Source organism: Gymnoscopelus microlampas, assembly GCF_963454915.1.
Source record: "Gymnoscopelus microlampas genome assembly, chromosome: 14".
Classification (NCBI taxonomy): Eukaryota; Metazoa; Chordata; class Actinopteri; order Myctophiformes; family Myctophidae; genus Gymnoscopelus; species Gymnoscopelus microlampas.
In genome coordinates this window covers 48,713,874-48,727,260 of record NC_139951.1, presented here as the reverse complement: position 1 = coordinate 48,727,260, position 13,387 = coordinate 48,713,874, and the positions used below count along the sequence as shown (strand labels likewise).

Sequence of the window (13,387 nt, the reverse complement as noted above, 5' to 3'; positions counted from 1 at the left end):
TAACATTCATTTTCAGTCGTCATTTTGGTGACACCACCGGTAGCTCCGTTATCATTATAGATCTCTGTCTGTCTGTGGTCTGATGAAGAACTGCGATTCCCAGAATTCAGTCTGAAGGAAACCATGGAAGTACCACAGCAGACACTCATAACTAAAACACTGTGTTAGAGAAGTTAAATGAACTGATACGTTAGTGCGCTCTATGAAACCGGAGCAGATTATCACAGAGTGAATCAGACAGACGGACAGACCTTGTTTTAGACGGCTGGCACCTTCACGTGCCATAAAAAAAAAATAAACAAGAGCCAGAGAGTTAGGACGGATGTTGATGTTCATTAGACTGCTGATGATTATTATAAACTAGTTTATAGAACCAACAATATTTACAACACAATCCATATCGACCAAAAATGTATGCCATTCTGGACTTTCCTACATTTCCCATGATGCACCAAGTTGCGGGGCAAGCACCCACCTGGCACCCATATGGGTTCCATTACATAATGTGATTTAATATTTTCACACCCATATGGTGTAAGGGTTCCATTACATCAACGTGATTCATATTTTCACACGTCAAGGCGGTTATTTTGCCATAAACACAGTGAACGAGGACAACGTCACGGAGGGTAGAGACTAAAACAACAGGAAGTGAGGGTCTGGGTTTCTCAGCACAACTTCAGTGGCATTTCAGACACATTATGGCATCATAGTCTGTCCAGCATCATTTTACTGTGTATGGCCCTGTTTTATACTCACAACTCGTCACATTGTGACTTTATTACTGATTGATTGATTGACATTTTTATTAGACAAAAGAATATTAAAACAACACAGTTACATTTATAATACTTTTGTCTAAAAGGTCCGACCAAAAAAGTCCTTGTGGGCTTGTTTCCGTTGGGGTCCTTGAATTCATTTCATAGACATATATAGTAGCAACCAAACAGTTCAAAAATCAACATAAAAATAAAAAATATGAAAAATAAAAAATATATACAAAAAAAAGGGGAGGGGAGGGTCGTCTGTCTACCGGGAAACTGGTACTAGCTCCTCTTATGGCCTCGAGAAAGATGAGTTTTTAGGGCTGTTTTGAATGAGCCCAGAGAACTGCATTTTTTGAGGGATGGGGTTAGACTATTCCATACCTTGGTGGCCGTGCTATAGAATGAGAATTTGCCCATGTTTGTTTTATGGGTTGGTGTTACCAGATTGTTGTTTACGCTCCCTCTAGTTTCGTGACTGTGGGTGTCACTACTACTTTTGTTTACATCAATTCAATTACATTTTAATTATAGAGACAAATCACAAGTTGTCTCAAGACACTTAACACATAATAGAGCAGAGACCTGACATAGTGATACCCCGAGCAAGCAATCAATGTGACAGTGGCAATGAAAAATTCCCCTTAACTCATTCACAGCCATTGACCTAGTATAACTAAATGCATTTGAAATGAAATAAAAATGTTACTTTTCAGGATTCTAATTGAAAAATAGCAAGATAAAATTCAGCATTCCATTTCAAAAATAGCAAAAATAGCAGATCTACAAGCTCAAAACGCGTCGCACTGCGACGCGTTTTGAGCTTGTAGATCTGCTATTTTTGCTATTTTTGTGTGACATAGAATGGCGAAGTACGGCATTAATTTACGAAATAAAGTGAAACTACAGAGATAAGAGGTGTCTGTCTGACAGTATATGCAATGTGTTCCTCTGGAGAGAGTGTGTAAATATAGTGGCCCTCAGTCTGCATCATCAAAGTTGCATCACCACTGATCTAACTAACATACATGTCTACAGCCTGTTCTACATACATGGTGTTGGTGTGTGATGTAGTGAGATGATGTTGTGTAGATCTGTTCTTCAGACATGGTGTTGTAGTGTGATGTAGTGAGATGATGTTGTGTAGATCTGTTCTTCAGACATTGTGTTGTAGTGGTGATGTAGTGAGATGATGTTGTGTAGATCTGTTCTTCAGACATGGTGTTGTAGTGTGATGTAGTGAGATGATGTTGTGTAGATCTGTTCTTCAGACATGGTGTTGTAGTGTGATGTAGTGAGATGATGTTGTGTAGATCTGTTCTTCAGACATTGTGTTGTAGTGGTGATGTAGTGAGATGATGTTGTGTAGATCTGTTCTTCAGACATGGTGTTGGTGTGTGATGTAGTGAGATGATGTTGTGTAGATCTGTTCTTCAGACATGGTGTTAGTGTGTGATGTAGTGAGATGATGTTGTGTAGATCTGTTCTTCAGACATGGTGTTGGTGTGTGTTGTAGTGAGATGATGTTGTGTAGATCTGTTCTTCAGACATGGTGTTGTGGTGGTGTTGTAGTGAGATGATGTTGTGTAGATCTGTTCTTCAGACATGGTGTTGGTGTGTGATGTAGTGAGATGATGTTGTGTAGATCTGTTCTTCAGACATGGTGTTGGTGTGTGATGTAGTGAGATGATGTTGTGTAGATCTGTTCTTCAGACATGGTGTTGGTGTGTGATGTAGTGAGATGATGTTGTGTAGATCTGTTCTTCAGACATGGTGTTGTAGTGGTGATGTAGTGAGATGATGTTGTGTAGATCTGTTCTTCAGACATGGTGTTGTAGTGGTGATGTAGTGAGATGATGTTGTGTAGATCTACCTTTCATCTTTGTCCATGCGGATGCATCCCTCGATGATCTCTTTGAGCTCAGGAACCTTCACCTTGTAGAAGCTGTCAGGCTTCATGCCCTGGAATGACAAGAGACTAGCCTGATTTACACTGACCTGTCTGTCTGTCTGTCTGTCTGTCTGTCTGTCTGTCTGTCTGTCTGTCTGGTGTAAACATCATTATGTCCCAGACTGTTGCTTTCAGAATTTAAATTCGAAAATAGAAAAAAATAGCAAATCTACAAGCTCAAAACATACCGCATCACAATGTGTTTTCAGCTTGTTTATCGACTATTTTGCAACTTTTTTGTGACACTGTAGCATAACGAAGCAGGGCATTAATTAGCGGAAAAAAAGATTTAAAAAAAAACCTTAACAAGTTTAAATATAAGAGGTTTCTCCCCGGTTACAAAATGTATTGGCCCTAAATGCTTGATGCTTTATAAGTGAGGACTGGACCAGCAGCATTCTGAATCAACTTCTGACAGCAGATCTACAAGCTCACAATGCGTCGCGATGCGACGCATTGTGAGCTTGTAGATCAGCTATTTTCAAAAGATGTTTAATACATTTTGAACTCGTGAAACGGGACATCCTGCACAATGAGTACTCTTACTTCTGGCACTTTAAGTATATTTTGATGCCAATACTTTTGTACTTAAACTCAAGTACATTTTAATTACCAGACTTTTACTTGTAACAGAGTATTTCTACACTGCAGTATTGATACTTTTACTTAAGTAAAAACAAATTAATACTTTTTCCACCACTGCGTCGCAGCTCTTTCTGTGACGTCCGCCCACCGGCCCTATGTCACCAGCCCTATGTGGTGACGTAGCGGCTCGTTCTGTGACGTCCGTCCGACCGGCCCTCATGGCAGACAGTTGGTGTAAACAACACAGTGTGTTTGTCACTGAGACGGAACGAGGCCGTCGTGTTCTGTTCTCTCTGTCTTTACTCCTCACCGTCACCACTGGACCCTGACTGTCCAGTGGTGTAAAGTAACTAAATACATTTACTCAAGTACTGTACAGTCAGTACAATTTTTAAGGTACTTTTACCTGACTTATTTTCCATTTCTTCATAGCCTACTGCATATACTTCTACTACACTACATCATAGAATCAAATGTTGCACTTTTTATTTATCTGGCAGCTTTAGTTACTTTGCAAATGAAATTATTCATCATAAATCATGGGGCTTTACGTGGTTAATGATCATTAATTGTATTCCAATAACATTATGTATATGATTCTGAATGAGTGTTGCTAATGAATTTACTTTTGCTACTTTAAGCATATTTTGGCGTTAATACTTTTCTACTTTGACTTAAGTAGGATTGTGAATACAAGACTTTACATGTAAGGGCGCGGTCACACCGCAATTTTGTTTTACCTATGGGGCGGAATCTGACAATGCTTTTCAATGAGAATCGCGTGGTTTGATGGTCGTGCGCGTCTTTCCGCGTATCGCGCACAACTTGCGTTTATTTGAAGCAGATAAATGCTGGAGACAGATGCTGATTTCCCCCCTCTGTCCAATCGTGTGAGTCGAAGGTGGCTACGGGGAGGGTCCTGAAAGTGAGTGACAGTTGGGTCACTGGTCATCGGGACAGAATGCACTGGCCGCGCACAGCCTGAGTTTAACAGCGGGCAACCATGTTTTGGTGTGACCGCGCCCTAAAAGAGTGTTTTTAAACCGTGGTAAAACTACTTTTCCTTAAGTCCAAAATCTGAGCACTTCTTCCTCTCCTGTCCCTGTCTATGTGTCTCTCCTCCTTAAACGGTATGAAGGGATTTCTTTGTGACTCATCTATAAACCAATCAGCCGGGTCAAAGTGACCCATATAAGACAGAGACTGAAGGGTCTTGTTTTGCAGCAGTAAAGGTGCTTAATTCAGGGTTTGTTAGTCAGCCCCAAACAATGTGAAAAGTCCAGCCTGATTTATACCTGGAACACAGCCAACACACGGCTATTTTAATCACACAGGGCTCTGCTCTGAGCACAACGTTTCACTTCATTGTGTTTAAACGCTGAGACACTTCAAAGAGAGACCATCCTCTTTAGCTACACCAGGCCCTGAAGAACACCAGAGGCTGTTCACAGCGGTGGAAAATGTACTCACATTCTTTATTTAAGTAAAAGTAACAATACTGCCATGTAGAAATACCCTGTTACAAGTAAAAGTCCGGAACTCAAGATGTAATTGAGTAAAAGTACAAAAGTGTTGGCATCAAAATGTACTTAAAGTACCAAAAGTAGAAAGTATACTCATCATGCAGAATGTCCCATTTCGCAAGTTTTTAAATGTATGAAATGTATTAAAATAATTTGAAAATAGTCGATCTACAAGCTCACAATGCGTCGCGATGCGACGCATTGTGAGCTTGTAGATCGGCTATTTCGGCTATACTTAACTTGAGTAAATGTACTTAGGGAAATGTGTATTTTTAAAGGTAGATTGTGTGGTGGTGACTGGTGATGAAAGATGTCCATGTCTTTGTGTGGTTAAACTGTAGCCTGTGTTTGTTTTAACCCATTGAGACCTGAAGCCGATTCTACATGTCTCCTAAATCTCAACAGTTTTCTAAAAAACGTATGTTTCTATATCAGTGGTGCTCAATCTTTTTCATGTCAAGGACCCCCAAAATTATATGTATTTGGCCGCGGACCCCCATCAAAATATTTTGTTCCAGGGAACCCCCAAGGAGCAAAGATTTGAGTTAAAAATGTTCGCTTTAAAAATATATATATTCAAAGATTTGCACACATTTTCAAGATTTTTCAAAAATAGCAGATCTACAAGCTCATAGCGCGGCACTCGGTGCCACGCTATGAGCTTGTAGATCTGCTATTTTTTAAGTGTAAAATAATGCTTTTTAGCTCATATCTAAAAATGACACAGTTCCAGGTCTTAATGGGTTAAAATAATGATGAATACAAGCAGAGTTCCTAACTTCCTATAATTGTCACACGGCTCTGAGCACCGATCTCCAAGCCCTCATGCAGCATCCATGTAAAAACACAGATAAGACTCAGTCTGTCGCCTCACACAACCAAGGTCAGTCACAGTGTTGCCAAGTCTGCTTATTATAAGCGACTTTGAGCTTGTTTTCCTGTAAATAGACATGTAAATATTGGTAGTTGTGGGTTTGTGTCTAAAGTATAGTTGCTTATTTGGTCTTGCTTCAGTTTAACCACTTTAACCATATATATATAAACATCACCTATTTGAAAATAGCTGATCTACAAGTTCACAATGAAGGGAGCTAGTACCAAAAACAAAGTTTTCCACCTGTATGTAAATCTGTGATGAGACAATAAAGCTGAAGGTGTTTTCTGTTCAACACAGAGGACCATGTTAACACATTCAGACCAGGAACACATCTGTGTCATTTTTAGATTTCGTTGGTTATTCAAAAATAGCAGATCTACAAGCTCATAGTGCCGCACTATGACACACTACTATTTTTGAAAAAAAAGAGTCGTGAAAATGTGTGCAAATCTTTAAATACATATATACATTTTTAACTCAAATCTTTGCTTCTAGGGGTCCCTGGAACAAATGTTTTTTGAGATGGCCAAATACATATAATTTAGGGGGTCTTTGACATGAAAAAGATTGAGAACCACTGATATCATAGCAACATAAGTTCTTTCAAAAAACTGTTAGGATTTAGAAGATATTTGTAGAATGCCCAGCAGCAAAGATTTGAGTTGAAAATGTTCACTTAAAAGAATATATGTATATATTCAAAGATTTGCACACATTCTCACAATTATTTTTACTCAAAAATAGCAGATCTACAAGTTCATAGCGCGGCACTCGGTGCCGCGCTATGAGCTTGTAGATCTGCTATTTTTGAATAGCCCAAAATAAATCTATAAATGACACACAGATGCGTTCCCGGGTCTTAAAGGGTTAACACACACAGGGCCATGTTAAGTGTCTTTAAAGTGTTCTTTGGAAATACGCCGGGCAATAAATCCAGCCTTTGGTTCAACATGTGTCTGGATTGTTAAACTCATGCTCCTGCAGACGGAACAAGAAAGAAAGACGCATAAACTGAGCCTCGTTAAACCACAGGTTGAGTAACGCCTTTACGGTTAGGAAACACCTCTCAGCGTAACAGCAGACCCTATGGATTTTATTTCCTTTCTATTCCCCTTAGAGGTCGTCTGACTGGACGTAGAAAAATACAAATAAAACATATCATATATCAGAGCTCTGCCAAGTATTAAGCTCCAGACAGCCATAGTTATACTAGCCACCTCTGGCCCCAGAGTAGGACATTAAAGGAGAATTTTGGACTAAGGTTTTCTTGCCTTTTCTATGATGTTATATCTTAGGATGAATGGTACAGTAGAACATTTTCCTCCATCACGGGTCCGCCACAGCTTAAAACGTGCACGGATAGGCCTAGCGCTAGATTGCGTATTTTAATAGCTTTTTTTTTTCTTTTGTGAGATCTGATGTTCATAGTGACAGAACACTATGCAACCAAAAAAAAACAAAAAAAAAAACTAAGTCTCGCTAGACGAGATTGAAATCTCGAGATTTCAATCTCGTCTACAAATATTGTACTTTTTACTCCACTACAATTATTTGACAACATTAGTTACTAGTTACTTTGTAGGTTTTGATTATTATTACAAAACACATTAACCTCTTAAGCCCTGTATACATTTCAGCCATTTTAAAATAGCAGATCTACAAGCTCACAATGAGCTTGTAGATCTGCTATTTTCAAATGATGTTTATACATTTTATACATTTGAAAACTTGTGAAATGGGACATTCTGCATAATGAGTAGTTTCTACTTTTGGTACTTTTGATATCAACACTTTTGTATTCTTACTCAAGTAAATGTTTAATTCCGGACTTTTACTTGTAGAGTATTACTACACCGCGGTATTGATACTTCTACTTAAGTAAAACATTCGAGAAAAATAGTACTTTTTCCCACTGCATATACAGAACGCTATGTAGATCATGAATGAACCTAGCATCTAATGAATTCCATAAAAATGCAATTCATTAGATGCTAGGTTCATTGTTTACCTCCATTGTTCTCTCTGTACTCTATCATGTGCTTGTTTACCTTGTTTATTGACTATATAGTTCATGCTGACTCTGCTTATTCTGTTCTTTGCACTTAACCCATTAAGACCTGGAACTGTGTCATTTTTAGATTTGAGCTAAAAAAACATTATTTTACACTTTGGCTATTCAAAAATAGCAGATCTACAAGCTCGTAGTGCGGCACTGAGTGCCGCGCTACGAGCTTGTAGATCTGCTATTTTTGAAAAATCGTGAAAATGTGTGCAAATCTTTGAATATATATATATTTTTTCAAAGCGAACATTTTTAACTCAAATCTTTGCTTCTGGGGGTCCCTGGAACAACATATTTTGATGGGGGTCCGCGGCCAAATACATATAATTTTGGGGGTCCTTGACATGAAAAAGATTGAGCACCACTGATATAGAAACATGCGTTTTTCAGGATGCTGTTGAGATTTAGGAGACATGTAGAATCGGCTTCAGGTCTCAATGGGTTAATGCTTCGCTTCTTGACAAGAAGCATCTGCTGAATGCCAGAATGGTCAATTATATAATGACATAACGTTGTGTAGGAGCCATGTCCACTTCTCTCCACGTTTAGCTTTCCGTGCGTTTTCTCCACGTTTCAGAAAGGAAGAAAACAGCCTCTTTGTGAAGCTCAGAGCGAAACGTCATTTAGAAAACACATCGTTCAGAGTGTCGCCCAGTGGTGGGAAAAGTACTCACAATTTTGTACTTAAGTAAAAGTATCAATACTGCAATGTAGAAATACTCCGTTACAAGTAAAAGTCCGTAAGTCAAAATTGTATTGAGTAAAAAGTTAAAAAAGTATTGGTATCCAAATATACTTTAAATAGCGAAAGCAGAAGTACTCACTATGCAGAATGTCCCATTTCACAAGTTTTCAAATGCATAAAATGTTTAGAAATCTTTTGAAAACAGCAGATCTACAAAAAGCTCACAATGCGTGTCATCGCGACGCATTGGGAGCATTGGGAACATCTAAATCTACAAAGTAACTAGTAATTCAAGTTTTCAAATAATTGTAGTACAATATTTGCCTCTGAGATGTAGTGGAGTAGAAGTAAAAGTACTGAAGATTGGAAATACTCCAGTCAAGTAAAAAAAATACCTCAAAATTGTATTTAACCCATTAAGACCTGGAACTGTGTCATTTTTAGATTTGAGCTAAAAGGCATTATTTTACACTTTGGGCTATTCAAAAATAGCAAATATACAAGCTCATAGCGCGGCACCGAGTGCCGCGCTATGGGGTTCTGGGGGGTCCCTGGAACAACATATTTTGATGGGGGTCCGCAGCCAAATACATATCATTTTGGGGGTCCTTGACATGAAAAAGATTGAGCACCACTGATATAGAAACATACGTTTTTCAGAAAACTGTTGAGATTTAGGAGACATGTAGAATCGGCTTCAGGTCTCAATGGGTTAAGTACATTACTTGAATACATGTACTTCGTTACTTTACACCATTGGTGTTGCCTGCCTTCTACGCCCAGCGTGGCCTAGTAGCACCCCCACCCCCCACCCCACCCCGCCAGCCTGCCCCCACCCAGACAACACTGCGGCCAATGTGTCAGACAAGCTCACGCAATTACCGTGTGTTGAAAACACCACTGCTGGTTGTAAAGTAACTAAGTACATTTACTCAAGTGTGTGAGGTACGTTTACTTTTTACCTGAGTATGTCAATGTTTCAATACTTTATACCTCTACTGTGTGTGTGTGTGTGTGTGTGTGTGTGTGTGTGTGTGTGTGTGTGTGTGTGTGTGTGTGTGTGTGTGTGTGTGTGTGTTATGAAATGTGAGTTTACCATAATCACAGTAGTCCTTAATCATATTCCATCATATTCAAACAAAATCACTGTATTTTATTAGATATTATATAGATATTATAGCTATTTTCTCCAGCTCCCTGTGGTGCATGAACCCCCCACCACTATTGTGTGGGGTGGGTCTATGATGGACCCAGCACGCACAATAGTGGTGGTCCCCATGTTGCTCTTTAGTCATGGATGGTGGTCCCTGTGTCAAAATCAGTTGAAAACCCCTGATTTAGATCATTATTGCAAGACTATTTTATACTTTGGCAATTTTGAAAATGGTAGATCTACAAGCTCACAATGTGTGCTGCTAATTTTTTGGAGAAAAGATTTAGAGTAGAGCAGGGGGTCTTCAACAGGGGATCCGGGACCCCTAGGGGGTCCTCAGAGCTACAACAGGGGGGTCCGCCAAATATTTGTGTGATAGGACTTTTTATTTTACCTTAACCACTTGAACCCTAGCATCCCTTTTCTGAGGAGAACTTTGGCCAAAAATAGCCGATCTACAAGCTCACAACGCCTCGCGCTGCGAGGCGTTGTGAGCTTGTAGATCGGCTATTTTTGGCAAAGAGGCTATAGGTGTAGAGGGGGAAAAGAGCAGACCACGTAGGGACCCCCTCACAATATTGAGCGGGTCCCTGCTTCATCTCTCTCTCAGCTAGGGGGTCCTTGGGCTGAAAACGTTTGAAACCCCTGGTGTAGAGATTACACGTTCACAAAGAAAACATAGTTGCCGTCCACGGATTTCAAGGTCAGACACATGACTGTGTCATTCCAGGTCCTCTCTGCGTACACACAGCCAGCCTGCTGGTCCTGAGACTCACCATAAGGTCTCTTATGACAAAGAAATCATGTGTTTCTGCCTCTGCAATCAAGTTAAACGTTAAGTGGGTGCCGCTCCGCCAGTCAAAGAGCCGTCTTTAGCCTAGCGGACAGATGACTATCTCAAGGTGGGGGTGTGTGTGTATAGTGTCTCTGTTTACCTCCACAGCTGACCCTCTTGTGTCAATAATCTGAATTAAGGAATTAAGTGAAATCAGGGGGGACATAAAAGGCAATCTAGATGGGACTTTTTCTTTTTTTCCTCCTCTTCATTAAATGTCAATGTTGATGATAGGGTCGGCTCTGTTTACGCTTTAGAGAGAGAGCCGTGTCTCTATCAGAAACAACAGGCCTGTGTGTCCCTGTAAACATGGCACACATGCACTGCTGGAAGAAAAGTACTCTAATGTTTTTACTTAAGTAAAAGTATCGATACTGCAACGTAGAAATACTCATGTTACAAGTAAAAGTCCGGAATTCACAATGTACTTGAGTAAAAGTGTAAATGTATTGGTATCAAAACGTATAAACAGATGAATTCCAATTAGATCAGGATATATTTCATTTGTTCAAATATGCGGATGATATGGCCCTGGTTGCCTTACTGAAGAAGGGGGACACAGCGGGGGAGGAAGCATACAGAGTACATGTGTCATCTCTTCAGGACTGGTGCGATAAAAGCTCCTTAGGGATCAATGTGACCAAAACAAAGGAACTTGTCATTTATGAAAAGGAACCTGTGCAGTCCATTACAATTGGTGGACAAATAGTGGAGGTAGTAGATAATTTTAAATACTTAGGCACGTATATTGACAGCAAACTCAATTTCAGTGAAAATACTGACCATATTTTTTAAAATTGTAACCAACGCCTCCACCTACTACGCAAGCTCAACTCCTTTAGAGTGAGCAAGCATATCATGGAAACAATCTATAGAAACCTGATAGAGGGAATCTTGACTTTTAACATGGCAATGTGGAATGGCAATCTTAATGTAAAAGGCAGAGGAAAGTTGCAGTGAATAGTGAACCTAGCCTCAAAAATCATTGGGAAGAGACAGAAACATTTAAGCTGTACCTATAAGGAGGTACTTCGTAAAAAAGCTGTCAAGATAGCAAACGACCCCTCTCATCCACTCTGCAGGGAGTTCGAACTACTTCCCTCTGGTAGACGGTACAAAGTACCAAAAACTAACCGGAACATTTTTAAAAATTCCTTCATCCCTAATGCCATTAAGGCACTAAATGATACAATGTCTCGCTAGATTTGTTGTTTTTTCCTGTGTATTTGCCACTGTTGTCCTGCACTTTGCAATGCGTAGCATCGCTACGCAAGCAGAAGAGAGGACTCACACAGGATGCATACAGGATAACAAACAAGTGAAATATGAAATTGGAAATGATGACGCAAACAATAAAAAGGGCAGAGAAAATTCTGATTGGATAAAATTGGTGTCCCACCTGAAACATGTATTTTCTGTTTACTAAAGAGCGAGAAAGAGGAGAGACCCCTGTTACTGAACAAACACTCTGTCCACAATACAGAGCTTTAACTTTTTTATCTTGTTTGTTTTGTTTTAAGCAGGAAACATCACCTTTAGTGGTGAAAAGGAAGTAGCAATCAGTGAGGGGCGTGTCAACAGCCCTGCGTCATGGTTACGTGTTGATGCTGAACGTTTACGACTGGTTTCTATAGCGACCCAGCTCGTTAACATCTAGGCCTTTAATCGGGCACTAACTAGAGCTCTGTGTTTAGTTTGTTAGGCCCACCTCTCCATATTTAACATGGAGGAGGCCCACCTCTCCATATGTAGCATGGAGGAGGCCCACCTCTCCATATTTAACATGGAGGCCCACCTCTCCATATTTAACATGGAGGAGGCCCACCTCTCCATATGTAGCATGGAGGAGGCCCACCTCTCCATATTTAACATGGAGGAGGCCCACCTCTCCATATTTAACATGGAGGAGGCCCACCTCTCCATATTTAACATGGAGGAGGCCCACCTCTCCATATTTAACATGGAGAAGGCCCACCTCTCCATAGGAATCACACAGACAACATACTGTACATCCAGAAATAAAGCCACTTCCTCTCCGTCTTGATTCTGTTAACGAGTGGGAGAGGAAAACACATATAAACCAATAAACCACTTAAACCCTATATATACCTAGTTAAAATCTACAAGAGTCATGACCGCCTGTTTGCTGCTCTCATCTATGTACAGAACCATGCATTTATGTTGTCTTTATTTTAGGATTAAATAGGAGGTTGACTGACTCCTTATCATTGCTTTTATCCATATGCATATATTACATATTTAACACTGATCACATTTTAGTGTTTAATGTCTGTCTCATTTTTCTTTGTGACTCTTTTCTCTCTCTTTTGACATGTCTTGGAGGATGTAGATGTTGTGAGGTTTCCTACAAACAATCATTTTGGACATTATTATGATGATTTTTTGCCGCGGACATACAAAATGCATGAGCCGTCATTATAGAAATATTAAAATTCAATTTTAATAAAGTACATTTACTCAAGTCCTGTACTTAATTTTGAGTTTTTTTTACTCCACTAAATCTCAGAGAAAAATGTTGTACTTTTACTCCACTACAATTGTTTTTAAACTTTAGTTACTACCATAGTTACGTTGCAGATATAAATGATCATATTATAAAACCACTTTAGTCCTATTTTATACATAGGCTATTGAAAATAGCCGATCTACAAGCTCACAACGCGTCGCATCGCGACGCGTTGTGAACTTGTAGATCTGCTATTTTAGTACTTCTACTTCTGGTTTTCAATCAATCAATCCGCAAGTGGAGCCTGCAGTACCACCACGGCCCAAGGAACCATCACGCCAGAAGGAAATGTTTGGATCGGGGCGGTGCAGCGGATCTGGCGCTGCTCTCAGGTCCTGCACCTGGTGAGACGAAGGAGGAGCCCGGCCAGGAGTCAACCCACAGAGCCTAGTCCCTCCACGTGCCAGAGCCTCCCCGAGTCCCGG

At 40.0% G+C, this 13,387-nt stretch overlaps 1 protein-coding gene across 1 annotated transcript in view; it reads right to left on the bottom strand.

The window, feature by feature from the left end:
* The window catches only part of wnk4a (WNK lysine deficient protein kinase 4a), a 150,361-nt gene that overhangs the window by 55,399 nt on the left and 81,575 nt on the right, over nt 1–13,387 (bottom strand). The window contains exon 7 of the mRNA XM_084078416.1: nt 2,638–2,726. Coding sequence (XP_083934542.1) covers nt 2,638–2,726 — 89 coding nt within the window. The remainder of the gene's footprint in view (nt 1–2,637; nt 2,727–13,387) is intronic.